We start from the raw sequence: 15,577 nt of genomic DNA on the forward strand, positions 1-15,577 counted from the left end.
TGCTAAGACTCGTCAATGAGACAGTTCTCGCCATGGCGCTAAAAGATGAAATGACCAGAGTGCTACTGCAAGGCGAGGCTCGAGCAAAGGTACACTTTCATTATCAGCTGAAATACAACGGCAATGGCTTACCTTCGGACTCTATAGTATGACAAGATGGAGGGCAGCAACTTCTTGCTCCCTTGGCTGGACATCGTTGAAATCGTCGAAGCGGAGAAGATCTCAGACACATTGTCAAAGGCGACATTTCGATTTCCTGGTAAACGATAGAGAAGTCTTGACCGAAAGTCCCAAATCATTCTGACTACATCAGTACAACCTGAATTCTTGAACCCGATGGGCACTCTCCATGCAGGAGCAACGACGGCGTTCTTCGAATGTGCTACCACTTGGGCACTGTATCCTATCGCCAAGCCGGGTTTCTGGAAGTCGCTGGGCATTTGTCGAACCATCAACTTCACTTTTATGCGTCCAGCTATGCCTGGCGAGGTATTGCTAATGGAGTGCGAGGCAAGTGGCCTGAGAGTCCACGTTTTCGATCATTCGTCCGGCTGACTGTTGATAAAGACTGTCCATGTTGGAAAGAGGATCGCCATGCTTCGGGCAGTGATGAAGCGTGAAAAGGATGGGGCCGCACTAGTCACCTGTGAGCATAATAAGTATAATGTTGATGCTGATATGAAATTATGAAATGCCGGTCGGTAACGACGACAAAGCAGTGAGCAAGAGGAGATGTTCCAGTCAGAATAGACTATTTTGTTTGCTTCTATCAATGATCGCAGGTGGAGGACCAAGCCCATACATAGATAATGCAAAAAAGAAGAGCGATGACTGCCTCCACCCCTACAGAGATTTCATTAGAACAGTTTATACGTCAAACGTTTGAAAACCGAACATACCGGATCGAACGAGGGACCTTTGCATAATCTTGTCTACAACATACAAGTGCAATGCTCTACCACTGAGCCATAGAGGCGCTTAGTCAGCAAATTTTTGCAATGTATATATAGTGTGTTTGTTTGCAAGTTCTGGTTTGAGTACGCTGGAATATCGGAACGATTGCGAAGCTCAGTGCAAAGAAGTAATATGGGTTTGACGAAGCTTGCCACGAGCAGAAACTAGTCCATCACGAAAGCATGATGTAAATGAGTGAACATGTTGCCTTCTTGAGCGATGCATCACATGCCAGCGGGCATGTGCTACCGATGTAAGAGAGTATGTGTCATGCTCGACCTTGCTGCCTATTTCTTTCCTTGGATGCCTTGTTCGTCGTACGGAGCTTTTCCTACCAAGTTACATGGTCAGCAAAAAGACCATCTAATAACTTTTCAGCTTGGCCATCTGCGATCGATAAAGCAATGAGTAAAGCGGGATCGTCAACAGGACTGGAGCCATGTCGACAGCGAACTGGATCATGAAGACAGTCGTCCAGCCATTCATAGGGAAGATATTATTCTAAGACATGCCGCTGAGCAGCCGCTCGCTTGAGGAGATGGGAGCCGCTGTAATCTTTTTCGGGCGAGATCATGATTGTCGGCAGTTCTCGGCTGCATAAATTTCCACTCGACCGCATCGGGGACGCTCATAGCCTCGACCATCGATAGTCTTATCGATATCCATATACCATGCTGTATCTTCTTGACCCGCGGACACACGTGATAATACATATGATGCGCTGGCGCTCAGCCTGGCGGTCCAGGAAGTTCGCAGGTCTGGGATCCCATGAACGCACAGTCTCAATTATCGTTTCGATCGCGATTGCTCTTTCCTTCACGCTTCGAGTCCAGGCAGCGCCATTGGGAAACTGCGTCTCGGCCATTGGATGACCAAAGACAAAGAAAATATTGGACTGGGAATCTTTCTCCAAGCATGATACCAATCGCGAAGAATATGCCTACCAATGGCAAGGCCAGACTGGGTGTGCCGCGAAGACCACATCATCACCGCACTCCAACGTTTCCAAGCTATCACAGCATGAGGAAGAAACCCAGAAGATGGCCGCTGGTCATCCGCTTTGTCAAGGGCGCAATACACGCCGATATTGCTCTTCCAGTCATGCTCCATGCCGCCTTCACCGCCCTCATCTGCTATCTCGATTATAGCTTACAGGGCCATCTTGGCATTCCATCCGCCACCATACCGAGCCTCAGTATCGTTGTCGGTCTGATGCTTGTGTTCAGGAATAGCACCAGCTACGACCGGTTCTGGCAAGGCAACCAGCTTTTCACAACGCTGGAAACGAACATCCGCAATCTGACGAGAAGTTTCTTGGCCTGCAGTTACAAGACTGGAGGACCGCCTCCTACTCCAGCACAGCGTGCCGACACGGAGCGTACCGTGAGGCTTTTGCTAGCACTCATCTTCGCAGCCAAAAACCATCTGCGTGCCGAGTGGGGACAGACCATTCCTCTGCTCTTGCCGAGGACAGAAGTCGAGCGCGTTCGCCGGGAAAGTGTCAGTGTCTATAAAGCAGAATACGACCAGCTTTTGCCGCCTGGGACCAGAGGACATGAAGAACAAGGACTTGGTCTGGTGCTTCAGTTGTCTGTCCAAATAGAAGGATACATCAAGCGCGCCCACGATCTAGGCTGGTTTCATTCACCGCAGGCCAGTCAGATGACTGTGCAGCTCAACACTTTGGTCGCTGCATATGGCAGCATGGAGACGATACACCTCACGCCTCTGCCAGTTGCTTACCTCATACATATGCGGCAAGTGTGTGCTTTATTTTGCTGTGTGCTGCCTTTTGCGTTGGTGAAGGAGATGGGGTGGTGGTCTATCCTCATGGTGTCGTTCATCGCATTTACACTGTATGGCATTGAGGCCATTGGCGCCCAGCTCGAGGATCCTTTCGGCTATGACAGGGCCGATATAAAATTAGACGCCATTGCGGAAGATTTGAGAGTGGAGACCTTGGTGCTCTTGGAGAACTGGAAGAGGGGCGGTGATATGTTCACAGCACCTGGGCAACACGAGAACGGGCAGTCAAATGGAATGGAAGGTTCTGCAAATCTCATGGGCTGAGTACAGAGCGAGGACTATGCCGAAGTAAACGACTCAGACTTCTCGAGCGCGACGAGCGGCATTTCCTCCATTCCTGCTATTCTCTGCCCTTCATCGAAGCACGTCTTGTTGTGCTTCTCTTTCCTTCCTTGCGCTTATAGTCGCTTTAGAGACAGACAGCTCAGCTCTTTGGGCTTATCATAAGAGCCTGTTCATGCATCACCCGAGCCTGTAGCCGCGGTGGCTGCGTAGCGCTCAAGCAATTCCAAAGCCTCCGGGAGAAAGAGTATAGAGACGACATCAAGTCGATCAGAATCAGATGACTCCTCGAAAGTGCAACTGATTTGTGCCGAACACTCTCAGCATTCTCGAGTTGTCGATTTCATCCTTGCTATGCTTGAGGCTGCCGATATCACTTGGTGCTAGGTATGAAGTGAGCTGCCAGCCACCGATGCGCGGCCTCAACAACAGTGAAAGGCTCGAAAATCATGCTGGAGTGGCAAGGATCCTGAGGCGCTGGAATGGCGGTAGCCGATTCTCAAGGCATGCGTGTTGCAGTGTGCAGTGTGCAGCGTGTAATGCATGTCGCGCTTGCCTGCGAACATCTGCATGTATCAGAGCGAACAGTAGTTCATGCACAAGAGCTGGGCTCATGATAGGCCTGCGCCTCCAGTGATGGCTGGAGCGGCTCACTTCATCATGGCCATGAACCCGATGTTCACGAAGCAAACACGTTCATGCAAGCCGCCGGCGCAACTTCCGACGGGTGCCTGCGTGCAAGTGTGCACTTCTGATGCATCTGACGGCCAATGTCTCAAGTCAAAACCGACTAGGACCGCTTGGACCTGGCTGGGCTCTGGAGGAACAAAGAATGGGCGGTCAAGGGCAGTCTGCCATCGCTGCTGCGAACTGCTGTTCTCCCGGTGGATATCTTTCTGCCTCATTCCTCCTGCCAGCTGGTACCACGGCAGCTATCTCGGACTGCAGTACAGCGACTTTCTGCAACAGATCCGGATATCATGGCCTGCGATACAGTAGACACGGCCTTCACCGATGCGTTTCTCGATGGCAGCTGGGCGAAGGACGACAACTCAGATTTCGGGTTGGGTGCAATCGCAGAATTCAACGCCGCTTCCAATCCACTGCCTGGAGATACTGTTGACCCTCAGCTCACGTTCAGCAACCCATCTACTCCACCAACGAACAATGGCGGATTCGCACAGGACCCTTCTGCCGTGAATTCAAACCTGAACGACACTCTGAGCCCATCGCCAAATGTCTACGAAAACTATTCTTCCATGAACATCGACGCATCCAGCACGCCGTACTTCAATTCCATCGAGACAACTGCACCAGCTTACCAGCCATCTCCACTCCGGCATGAACAGCACTTCATGCATCGGCGCTCAGTCTCCGAACCACCAGCAGATATGGGCCAGAATGTGTTCTTTACGCGTTCGGATCACTACCTTGGTGAGCCAATAGGTCAGCCAAAGCCGCGAACACTCAAGAGCCTTCCAAGAAGCAAGAGCCAGCGAAGTCAACCGTATCCGCCACGTCAGCCGACCAGAAATCACCCTCACCCGCAAGCGCTACATTCACAGCCGGGATTCCGTCCTGGAGTCCAGCGTAGCCAAACACAACCGGTTCACGCCCAGCAGTATGCTCCAACAAGCTCACCCATGAATCATTACCCTCACGCCATCTCTCCACCTTGCCGTACATTCATGCAGCAGCCTCCGCTGGCAAACATGATGCACGAGCAGCAGTATACGCCAGCAACCACTACCCGCGTGTGCACGCCCGTTCCAGAGGCAGTCATGGCTAGTCCTCCGATGATCGACCCGGCTCTCAGCCAAGCTAGCACGCCGAGTAGAGTTGATAAGAGACCACAGACGGTGTCGATCCCTGTCTCATTGGAAGAGCTGAGGAAGATGATCTTTGATGCGGTTCAGCAGGCTATTGGCGAAGGGAAGGCGCAAAGTTCGAATAAGGAGGATGAGATGTCTGAAGGGGTCAGTCCGAGGCAGCAGAGACACGTCCAGATGGAGGAGATTGAGGATGAAGATGCTGGTGTGATGAAGACTGTGTGATGGTGGTAGTACCGGTAGAGCTGCTTGATCATTTGCACTGAGCCTGTCGGTGCCTGTCAGGCTATGGGTTGGAAGTGGGGCGTGGAAGCATTAGATGGATATAGACTGCACTTGCAACCAATAACGATCTCGAAACTTCGGCGAGATGTCTTTCCTCCCTGAATGATTTGCCTCCGTGGATGATGTGTTTAGGCAGGTTTATTACCTATGCAAATCAAGTTTGCGACAATTGTAACACCCAAAGGCTTTTTGCTATATGCCTCGATTCCTGACCCAAAATCCCGCATCGCTGGACAACACCATGAGCATGAAATTCCCAAGCGGCAACTTCAGCGCGTTGGACAGGCTGTAAGATATGAGGCACACGATAGGCATAGGGCAGTCGTCAAAAGGTCTTCAGAAAAGACTCGATCCTCAGAGTAGTCCTTTTTCAGGATCGCACGATCCGGTGATCTTAATGCGGCATCTGATTCTGCTGTTGTGTGTGCCATAAGGGTTGTGCTATTCTTTGATCCCCGGAAAACGCCCATCCAAAACTTCCGCAAGCGCGAAAGTTATACCACAGTCTTGGAGGACCGCCAGGCGATGCGTCCTTACGGCAAAGCAGGTCACGGACCAAAAAGCATTTGGAAGACTACTCAGCGGGCTCCGCTATGCGCGCGACTGGGCATAGTATCCGATTGCGACATTCCATCGTTGGCAGGCAGATTTCTTTCAAGCCACAGGTCCAAGACTGCATTTTTCCATGGCGAAAAGAGGAAGAAAGCAACCTCACTTCGTGAAATCGATTGTGCTGAAGCTGTTTTCCAAATCTTGCCGAACCACTGACCTCCTCTCACGTCTCCTCATCCTCTTCATTTTTCTTGCCCTGATTCCATACCGACCACACCTGATCGACAATCATATCGCTAAAGCTCTTTCCCTCTTCCACGTCATCTTTGATCTCCCGTTGCCGCTGAGCCTTCCAACTACCTTGCTCATAGTATGCCGAACCGATATCATTTCTGCCTTCTTTCTGGAGTTCTCCGATGACACTGGCACTGGGTGTGCTTTCTTTGGGAAGAGGCTGTCTCTGTGGTCTGGTAATTTGTTGCCATATCGACCTTCCGCTGGATTCGCGAATAAGGTAATTGGCAGAGTACCCGGTCAAGCCAACAAGGCCGATCGTGTACATGTCGAGCTTTCGGGGTGGCAGCAGGGCGAGGATTGGGCAAACAACTAATGTTGCGATCGCGGCATTGTGGAGCGTCTTTGCGTATCGTTCTGTCTCGATTGCTGACGGCTGCCGCTGGGGAGGCTGCGGATGCGACATAACTGTGTGTGTCGCTGTTCTGCAGCAAGCTACCCGTCTCTTGGGTGCTTTTCGCAAATCTCAATGCATCATTATTCTTTTTGGAGGTCGAAGCTTTGGGCGGACGGCATTTCCCAAAACGGCAAGTTCCCGTTGTATACCACGATGAATTCGCATCATGATCTCAACTCTGCAACACACTGCATGCAAAACATAACAAGCATATGAAGTTCTGGCTGATTTACAGAAGCAGATGATTGGAAGAAACTGATCAATGATTTCTGTTACGGCGCTCATCCCACCTAAAGGACTGAGTCTTGGCTTCGATGCCACTGAGTCAGGTCCAAATCATGATCTTATCTGCATAAACCATTTTGTACCCAGATAGAAAGACCTGTGCTGCTCAAGTTGATCTGGACAATGAAGTCATCAAGAAATATCGCTGATTGAGCAGCGTTATGGCTTTGATTTCGCTCAAAACCCAACCTCGGCTTGATTCCCACAAAGGCCAAATTTTCAAGTGAGGACACTGAGAGATGATCAATGGCCAGACAAGGGGTTGAGAACAGTGCCAATTCGACTCAAGTAATTGGCCTCCCAGGCTGCTTGTCGTCGTTAGTGTTCGGAGCTAGGTTTTGGCATCTACATAAACTTCTTTTATTTTCACTTTGCACTCAACGGCAACGTAGCAAAGTGGTTACTGCGTTTGACTCGAATACTCTTCGATATCAAATCTCTTCGGAGGCGTAGGTTCGAGTCCTGCCGTTGTCGCGCTTCTTTTGCAGTCCAGGAGGTCGTACAGACGATAGGATATACCTTAAGAGTCAAATTTTCTTTTGATTTCACATCATAGTTGAACTGTGAAAGCATGTACACAACTAGCAGTCGAGTCAGATGCAGTACAGGCCATCTTTTCGTTCGGCAAAGAATCAATCTCTTGCGAGCATTCCATACATGCCCTTCAGATGAGACGTATCACAGAGACATTCAACGAAAGATCCGATCATTTACGACGCCTTGATCGATCCCAAGACAAGACCATAGTCATACTCCACGATAAATTGACCTTCTATCGCAGAACGATAATTTTCACCGACTTGACAACACTATGGAAAAGCCAGTGACCTTCATTACTACCGGCGGTGTCCTACTGTCCCTCACTGCATATAGGAATAGGGATTGATTCTAGCAAAATGAAATGTTGATATGAAACAATCGAGGGATTCAGCCTGACCCAAGACTGCGAAGAGACTGGATGACATCGCATCAAGCTCCCGCTCACCGCACTTTTGCACAGGCACAAGATTACACATAAACGTGGAACGATGTGAGACCGTTAGACAGAAGGCACCCTGTGACCATATGCAGGTACAGAGTTCAGCTGCTGCAGCCACGGAACGCCTCTCGCGAGCTGACTCGGGCTCTGCATATATACATTTCATCACCTGAAAGTCAAAGCTGAATCTCTCTGTAAGGTTTCTTAGTCGAAATATAGCAGAGCCGAGCAACATTTCTTGTTGACAGCCCGAACCCTACGATTTTGTTGTGCTACAACACACTCTCCATTTGACCGATCAAAGAAGTGACCATTCTTCCACCCACGACACTTTGATTGATCGTCACCGGAGCAGATTCTCGCTTGTCAACCATATCAATCAATCCGAATCACATTCCACCAAACTGCAATCACCACTCCAAACGAACGACCGACCAGAAGCAGAAACCACAAATCCTCACTTCTCTTCATTCAGACAATTTACCAACATGACCTCCCCTCTCCTTCCAATAGCTCGCTTCATAGGCATAGTCTTCCCAACCCTCTACGCAGGTGTGACAGCACAATGTAAGCCCCAATGAAACAAAAGAACACCGAAGAACTCACACTTACCTCCAGGCTTCACAATCTCAGACAGCTTCACCTTCGTCCAACCCATCGTGTCCCACGCCCCAAACCAAAAGACCATGGCCCGACAGTGGCTTCACGGATATCAATACGGCCCTCTCTGGGTCCCACCCCTCATAGCCCCGGGAACCCTCAGCAACATCTTCCTCTACACCTCAACGTCAAACCCTCTCTACTTGCTCGCAGCAACTCTTATTTTCAGCATCCTTCCCATAACTTTCCTATACATGGAACCGGGAATCAATGGAGCATGTAAATGGAAGGTCGAGACGCTGCTCAGAAGCGAAAAGGACTTCAAACCCATGCAAAATACGCATATCTGGTGGCCAAGTGCGCATAAACATGGTGGGACGCTGAGAAGTCGGGAATGGGCTGAGAAGACGGATATGAAGGATTTGATCCTGTATTGGAGATTTGTAAATAATTTTCGATGGGTGCTTGGAGGGATTGCAGCGGGCGTAAGTGGATGGGCGACGTTCCGTGGGTTGGCGTGAACGGTCGTATCCATATCGTGCAGAAGGAACTGCCTGGATTAAATCAGCCAAGTCGAAAACTATATGCAAAAAGTACGAGAAAGGTGAAGACAGGAATTGCTCATCACTCCGAGAATATAGTCCCATGGACGGTGGTATCTTGTATTGAATTAGTATCGCTATGCATCAGCAACTTCCAGCACAGCCGACAATATTGAATGAGTCGTCAGGTCATGCTAATTCGTGCCGCCAACAGCACAATGAAACTTTTTCCGTCATGCAAACATCCCTCATCACGTCTATCTAAAGACGCCATCCTGTCTACCATCGTAGACGGAGCTCGACTAGGTGAACAGAAAAGATACTCGCACACGCTTCTGTATCGCTTACTTGAAGACCTTTCCGTCAGCCCACTCGTAGGTCTTGCCGCTGACAGTGATTGGCTTGTCCCATGCCCACATGTCGTCGACAAACTCGCGGTCCTCGGCCTTCTTTGGGTCGAGCTTGGTGAACTCGTAGCTCTCGTAGTCTGGAGCGACATCGAAAGCTGGGAGGGCCTCGTTACCACGGATGACGAAAGCACCCTTGACGATGCTGTCATTGGTCTGGCCATATACGGAAGCAGCTCCGAAGATGTACTTGCGGCTGGCCTCCAGACGAGTGAAGAAACCACCAATCAAGTTAGAGGTCATGAAGGTCATGGTAAGCTCGTCATTGTACTTGTAGTCGACTTGCCAGATGGAGTACTCCTCGAAGTTGCAGTTCTCCCAGAACCATGGAAGGGCGACTTCTCGGGTCTCCTCGTTGGAGTACTTGCGCTTCCTAAAAGCTTGTTAGTATGAGTGGAAACATGCGTCACACAAGACATACCAGTCATCGAGGACGAATGTCGACTTGCCAAGCGCCTCAAGTGGGTGCTTTGGCTTTGGCGCTGGTGCTGGCTCATCCTCCTCCTCATCAGCGGCGGCAGCAGCGACCTCCTTCTTCTTTGGCTCCTGCTTTGGCTTCTCAGCCTTTGGCTTCTCCTCCTTCTCCTTCTTTGGTGGGGTGTTTGGAATGGCGGTCTCGATGAACTTTGGCTCACCAGCGACAGCCTTGAAAATGTCCTGATTGGCAACAGTCTCGAACCATCGAGTGACGGCTGGGTGCTGCGATCGCCACTGCTTGTCGAAGAAGAACTCGAAACCGCGGGAAGCGATGGAGGCGGTGAAAAGGTCAGCGAGGGTGAGGCGCTCGCTGACGAGGTATGTGTTCACGGTGAGGTGCTCTTCAAGGGCCTTGACGTTGGCAGCGGTGGCCTTTTGGGCGTCGTCGACGCTCTTCTTGTTGTATGGGTCGCGGCCGATGAGTGGGCGGAACCAGGCAGCGAGTCTTGGGAGGAGCTCGGTGTTGGCAAAGGACATCCATCGGAGGATGGAGGCATAGTCCTGCTTGGTCTTGCCGAGAAGAGTGGTCTTCTCGTTCTGGGAGGTGACTGCGGCGAGACTGTCAGCTGCTGTTCCCTGAAACTTTTCGCAGGCTGGACAGAGTGTATTCGTTGTTGCAATCAGAGTGTGAATACGTTCTCAACAGTAGTCTTCAGACAGGGATAACTGAAAAATATTGATCTATCATCATTGCAGTGGGGTAGATTTTGGGATATGAATGTCGCGAGAAGACGAGGGACTCACGGTAGATGGCAATAGCCATGGCCTCCGTCAGGACATAGCCATCAGAGCCCTGGAAAGTTGGGATCTTGCCCAGCTTGTTGAGCTTCTTGTAGTCGTCGCTGACACCCTTTGCTGGCTCAGTGTGAACTAACTCGAGATCGAGACCGTTGGCCTTGGCGACGGCGAGGAGAGCGGTGGTGCGCGGGTTGCCCTGAAGAAGATGGTGTCAGACATTGTGCTGCTACTAATTGCAACTTGGAAGCTGGTTGGTGGGAGGGCAGGGCAGGGCAGGTGTGTGCTCCTGAATATTTCTCGAGTGTGGAGTAACATACCTCGTAGGAGTAAAGCTTTCCGAACGGCATGTTGTCGATTTGTATGCTGATTCTGTGTTCTCAAAGGCGCCTTCGTTGGCTGTATGCAGAGGCAGAAGGTGTTGTTGGTGGTTGTGGGAGAAGCAGAATGAGTCCTTTCGCCAGCTTTGGAGCCCAAGAAGACTTCGCAGAATTTCCCGCCAAATCCCTGCAACTTCCTCGGGAGCTGCCGCTGCTTCCGCTGCAGAGGACTTTGAACATGTGCAGCGACTGTCACGCACGCAGCACTCTCCATCGCTAAGGTACCTATGGAGTGCCACATACTGCGCAATGGCTGCCGGCGAGCCATTGGCGCCTGCCAAAGACGCCATTTTCATTCGACCAGGAAACAGCTGGCGACAGTGGAACCACAAGGAGACATCCAAGCAGCACGTCAAATACAATTCAGCGACGATCCAGATCAATTCGCGTCCGGAAGCAGGCAACAAAGTACAAGAGGGTCGCCGCGAGCGCATGTGACAGAAAGCAGACCGCGTCATGAGAGGGGGGACGGCAATCAGAGAAGATTCGGAGGAGGTGCAAGAGGAGGAAATGACCGGTCGGATCAACGACAGCATCCCATCTTGGGACGGATACGCATCGTACCAGCATCGCCATCATACTTTACAGCCACGCCGCGATATACCGACGACTTGTTAGAGCTGACGGCGTTGTTGCGAAGACATACAACGCTTCCCATGCTACCTCCGGGAGAGGCGCCGAGAGTCGCATGGAAAACGATCGATCAGTACAAAGCTGAAGTTGCTGAGCCTATCAGAGCGAAAAGCTACAAGATGCTACTGGAACTACTAAAGAGATTGAACTACATTCATCCTTCCCTGATACCTGACGAAGTGTCGCAGGCATTGGAGAAATTCAAGAAGCTTGTCCAGCCACACCACAACGCAGCGAAGCCTATTCTTATCGATAAATGGGGACGAGCGAAAGCAGTTGGGAAGAGGAAGTCTAGCATGGCTGTTGTATTTGTGGTGGAAGGGGACGGCCAGGTCATGGTCAACGGACGATCCTTGACAGATTACTTTGGACGATTACACGACCGAGAAACGGCGATTTGGGGGTTGAAAGTGACCCAGAGAATAGACAAATACAACGTATGGGCGTTGGCGAAAGGAGGTGGAACCACAGGCCAAGCAGATGCCATCGCATTGGGTGTTGCGAAGGCATTGCTTGCGCATGAACCTGCTCTAAAGCCAGCACTACGACAAGGTAAGTGCAACTTGTGGCTTGCCATAGATACATTCAATGCTAATCTCAAACAGGTGGCGTTATTACTCGCGATCCCAGACGTGTGGAAAGAAAGAAGCCTGGAAAGCTCAAGGCCAGAAAGATGCCTGCTTGGGTGAAGCGATAGCCTGTGTTATATTGTATACATATCGGAGGCCATCATTGTACAGCCGAAGACCGTTACACACTTGCTTAACTAATTCACGGCCAGTTCGACCTCTAAAGCGAGACTCATGCGACTACCTTGCCCAAGAAACAATAGAAGGCCAGGGTATATGATTGACAGCTGACTAATTCCAGAAGACATCTTTCCGAGGCCTGACTAGAGTAACCACAGCTCAATTTTGCCTTCTGCACTCAGCGACGAGAAGAATGCAATCATAGTCGTCATTCAGCATAATAATGCCAATCTCGCCTTCGGCGCGTGGATGCGGGGATAATACTGGCCTATCTGCACAACATGTTTGTCAACAAGACCTTAAACCCGGACATGCATTTAGAGCCAAAGGTATTTGAGCTCCCTCTCAAGCAACACTATCAGCGATTGGATCAAGTCCAAATGCCTATCGGACTACATCGCTCATGCGTGCGGAGAACACGCATCAGCCTCGTGGCAGCTCACAGGGGCGCGAGTATACATAGACATCATCTCTGATAAACACTGTCAACACCTGGAAGCTCTCGTTGCAACCGCAACCCCTCCAAAATGAAATTCCGCCAATACATCCTCAACGCCTCCATCTCCCTCCTTACCCCAATCTACGCCCAGATCTACGACACATCCAACTCTATGGCCCAAATCACCGCCACCGTAGACAATACCTCCACAATCCCGAACCGGTTAGGAAACCACTACAACTTCTGGACCATATCCCCGGACAACACAACATGGGACCTGACCCGTTCTTCCTCCCCATTATACCCAACAACATCCCCCAAAACAATCCCCATGCTCGGATTCCGCCAAAAAAAAGCCATCATCGAAACCCAACCGCACCGCGTTCGTAATCGTAGACATGCAGAACTTCTTCCTCCATCCATTTCTACAACCCAACGCTACAAGGGGGCAGAGAAGCCGTCCCTCCCACGATAAATCTAGTAAAAATCCTTCCGGAAAAACGGCAAGAAGATTTTTTATGGGTGAATTGGGGAATAGATTTTTTCATGATTTGATCACGATGCCTCCAGCTTTTCTGAGTAATTTCAGCAGTGATTCGAGGACGCAGGGGACGAGTTTTTGTAGTAGTGAGATGGGGAAGTTGGAAGAGGATGATGATGGGACGGAGATTGATATGGGAAAGAAATTGTGTCGGGGAGCTTGGAATTCCAGGGTTTTGGGGGGATTTGTGGCCGCTTTATGAGGAGGGGATCAAGGTTGGGACGGATTTGTTGTTCCACAAGAGTGAGTTTCAATTTTTATTTTCTAATATCTTGGGGCATTTTGGTGTGATTCGGGAACTGACGTTCTGAATAGACAGATTCTCTGGACTTTGGGGCGCGCAGACACCGCTTGGTCTGTATTTGCAAGAGTCGGGTATTACGAGTTTGTTCATTGGTGGCGTCAACAGTGACCAGTGTGTTTGGAGCACGCTGATTGATGCCTTCTTCAAAGGCTTCGATGTCGTCTACGTACAGGACTGCACGGGAACGACAAGTCCTTGGTATGCCGAGGAAATGGCAAGGTACAATGCCGATGCGAATGGATTCCTGGCTAAGAGCACGGACATCATCGAGGCCCTGGATAGGCAGGCGACGGGATACTGAATCAAGATGTATATGACAGTGCTGCCTTCAGCCTTCGATGCTGTCAGGAGTCACCGGACTCATTACTTTGCTAGGTCACTGTTCAATCTACTAGAGATACTCAACTTAGGACTTTTATCTTTGCTTTCACTCGCCGTCCCTCCAGTTCTGCAGTAATGTCCCGACTTGTTTGAAGCTCACAGGCTTAGTCATGTAAACATCAACGCCAGCCTCAAATGCCGCAGATTGATCGCTGCCCTCCGCGTTGCCAGTCAGCGCAACGACCAGGGCTGACTTGTTGCGCAATGGACCAGGATCACTTCTGGTGCTCCTTCGCTGGGCATCTTGCACTCGCTTCTCCGACTCCATCCTCCGAATGATGCGCGTGGCCTCAATGCCATCCATCACCGGCATTGAAATGTCCATGAAAATGATATCGGGCGCGTCCAGGCCATAGGCCTCCACAGCTTGTTGTCCGTCCTCAGCAGTCTTGCAAATCGAGTCGTCATATCCGCGCTTCTGGACGAAAGTCTGCAACAATTGCAAGTTGATCTTGTTGTCATCCACCAACAACAAGCGTGGCTTGCGACTTTGTATCGTGCTGGAAGTTTCCCAGACCGAAGTAAATTTCTCATCGGTATCTGGGACTGAGGAGGCCGGGTTTGGAGAATGTCTGTTCTGTGCAACACCCTTCGCAGTATTCTCGGATGACCCAGGAGGTGTAAGAAAGGCTGGTTGTGCTGCACCGGCCGCAGGATCTCCCACCCTTGCATTTGTATCATGCCCGGAAGACTCAGCATCGTTTGGAAATGGAAATCCTCCATCCGCACTTCCGCTTACTTCTTTGACATGAGTAACGCCCAGTGATGCATGCCCTGTCGATGATTGAGAGTCTAATTGTGATGAGCGACCTGAGTCTTGGGACTTCGCAGACTTTGTGCTGTTGGCGGGCGATGCCTTTCCGCGCATTCCACAAGTTGCATCACCAATCTTCGATGTACTTTTCTCCTGTGATACCTTCTCCACAGCGCTTCTCACTGCGCGTGCGAGTTTGTACGGTCCGAAAGGTTTGCACAGTAGCTCGACCTGGCCGCTCTGTATGTCCTTTGCAAGTATAGCTTGCCTGCCATGGTCTGTGCAGAGTATGATGATGGACTGGAGCGATAAATTGTCCAGAAAATCGGGACGCTGCGCGAGCAGCGTGGGCAAGTGGATTTCTTCGACGATGAGAATCTGAGCAGGCAGATCGAAATCCCAAGTCTGCAACACCGGGAATCCAAACCAACCGGTCAGGTACTGTACGAGTGCTGAGTGGACAGCGGATGCGCTCTTTGTCTGGCCAAAGCTCTTGTACTTTAGAGCGGGCTCGTAAATAGCGATCTGAGGTGGCTTTCGTAAGTTTCGGAGGAACGTCACATTCTGGTCTGTCACTCGAGATTCATCTGGTAGAATCGTGGTCCTGGACGGCACACCAGTCGTATTGGGACGTTCCGCTTGCAAGAGATTTGCTTTCCGCATTGCTATGCCCGGCACGTCAGTGTAGCACTACGGGATCAGAGCGAGTGCGACTTACGCAATGTAATGGTCACCATGGTCCCGACGTTGACGATGGACTTGATGTCTATCTCTCCCGATAACATATTGACAATCGATCTAACAATGCTGAGCCCGAGACCTGTGCCGGCCGATCGAGCGTTTTCTTGAGAGAAAGGTGTGAAAATGTTCGTTCTTAGGTATTCGGGAGAAATTCCCTTTCCAGTGTCGGTGACTGTAAGCTTGATTATTCCACGCTTGTCTTCTGCAAATTGAACGGCATTTTTGGGCGCA

General features: G+C 50.6%; 8 protein-coding genes and 2 non-coding genes across 10 annotated transcripts; 7 read left to right on the top strand and 3 right to left on the bottom strand.

Annotated features, from left to right (window-relative positions):
• Window positions 1–291: 291 nt before the first annotated feature.
• Window positions 292–690, top strand: MYCFIDRAFT_130119 (uncharacterized protein; the record flags this gene model as incomplete). Its single annotated transcript, XM_007925175.1, has 2 exons — window positions 292–525; window positions 568–690. Coding segments are annotated over 2 exons (357 nt in total), but the record flags the coding sequence as incomplete, so codon positions are not given.
• A 200-nt stretch (window positions 691–890) lies between these two features.
• Window positions 891–976, bottom strand: MYCFIDRAFT_t26. The gene has a single exon. It is a non-coding gene; the product is annotated as a tRNA-Thr (tRNA).
• A 914-nt stretch (window positions 977–1,890) lies between these two features.
• On the top strand, window positions 1,891–3,024 carry MYCFIDRAFT_131313 (uncharacterized protein; the record flags this gene model as incomplete). The annotated part of the gene is made up of 1 exon (XM_007925176.1): window positions 1,891–3,024. One exon carries the CDS (start codon window positions 1,891–1,893, stop codon window positions 3,022–3,024), a length of 1,134 nt encoding a protein of 377 aa, XP_007923367.1.
• A 998-nt stretch (window positions 3,025–4,022) lies between these two features.
• MYCFIDRAFT_81874 (uncharacterized protein) lies at window positions 4,023–5,096 on the top strand (the record flags this gene model as incomplete). The annotated part of the gene is made up of 1 exon (XM_007924612.1): window positions 4,023–5,096. The coding sequence occupies one exon, from the start codon at window positions 4,023–4,025 to the stop codon at window positions 5,094–5,096; it is 1,074 nt and encodes a 357-aa protein (XP_007922803.1).
• Window positions 5,097–5,931: 835 nt separating this feature from the next.
• MYCFIDRAFT_39873 (uncharacterized protein) lies at window positions 5,932–6,408 on the bottom strand (the record flags this gene model as incomplete). Its single annotated transcript, XM_007924228.1, has 1 exon — window positions 5,932–6,408. The coding sequence occupies one exon, from the start codon at window positions 6,406–6,408 to the stop codon at window positions 5,932–5,934; it is 477 nt and encodes a 158-aa protein (XP_007922419.1).
• A 658-nt stretch (window positions 6,409–7,066) lies between these two features.
• On the top strand, window positions 7,067–7,158 carry MYCFIDRAFT_t19. The gene has a single exon. It is a non-coding gene; the product is annotated as a tRNA-Ser (tRNA).
• Window positions 7,159–8,337: 1,179 nt separating this feature from the next.
• MYCFIDRAFT_130406 (uncharacterized protein) lies at window positions 8,338–8,784 on the top strand (the record flags this gene model as incomplete). The annotated part of the gene is made up of 1 exon (XM_007925177.1): window positions 8,338–8,784. A coding segment is annotated over one exon (447 nt), but the record flags the coding sequence as incomplete, so codon positions are not given.
• Window positions 8,785–8,902: 118 nt separating this feature from the next.
• On the bottom strand, window positions 8,903–10,848 carry MYCFIDRAFT_70922 (uncharacterized protein). Its single transcript, XM_007924522.1, has 4 exons — window positions 10,745–10,848; window positions 10,434–10,623; window positions 9,634–10,237; window positions 8,903–9,585 (listed from the first exon to the last, which is right to left on the bottom strand). Exons 1-4 carry the CDS (start codon window positions 10,772–10,774, stop codon window positions 9,150–9,152), a joined length of 1,260 nt encoding a protein of 419 aa, XP_007922713.1. The 5' UTR covers window positions 10,775–10,848; the 3' UTR covers window positions 8,903–9,149.
• Window positions 10,849–11,343: 495 nt separating this feature from the next.
• On the top strand, window positions 11,344–12,134 carry MYCFIDRAFT_111115 (uncharacterized protein; the record flags this gene model as incomplete). Its single annotated transcript, XM_007925178.2, has 2 exons — window positions 11,344–11,989; window positions 12,043–12,134. Coding segments are annotated over 2 exons (738 nt in total), but the record flags the coding sequence as incomplete, so codon positions are not given.
• Window positions 12,135–12,467: 333 nt separating this feature from the next.
• MYCFIDRAFT_171760 (uncharacterized protein) lies at window positions 12,468–13,771 on the top strand (the record flags this gene model as incomplete). The annotated part of the gene is made up of 6 exons (XM_007925179.1): window positions 12,468–12,473; window positions 12,508–12,617; window positions 12,686–13,084; window positions 13,134–13,216; window positions 13,251–13,451; window positions 13,482–13,771. 6 exons carry the CDS (start codon window positions 12,468–12,470, stop codon window positions 13,769–13,771), a joined length of 1,089 nt encoding a protein of 362 aa, XP_007923370.1.
• Between the last annotated feature and the right edge of the window lie 1,806 nt (window positions 13,772–15,577).

Source organism: Pseudocercospora fijiensis, assembly GCF_000340215.1.
Source record: "Pseudocercospora fijiensis CIRAD86 unplaced genomic scaffold MYCFIscaffold_2, whole genome shotgun sequence".
Classification (NCBI taxonomy): domain Eukaryota; kingdom Fungi; phylum Ascomycota; class Dothideomycetes; order Mycosphaerellales; family Mycosphaerellaceae; genus Pseudocercospora; species Pseudocercospora fijiensis.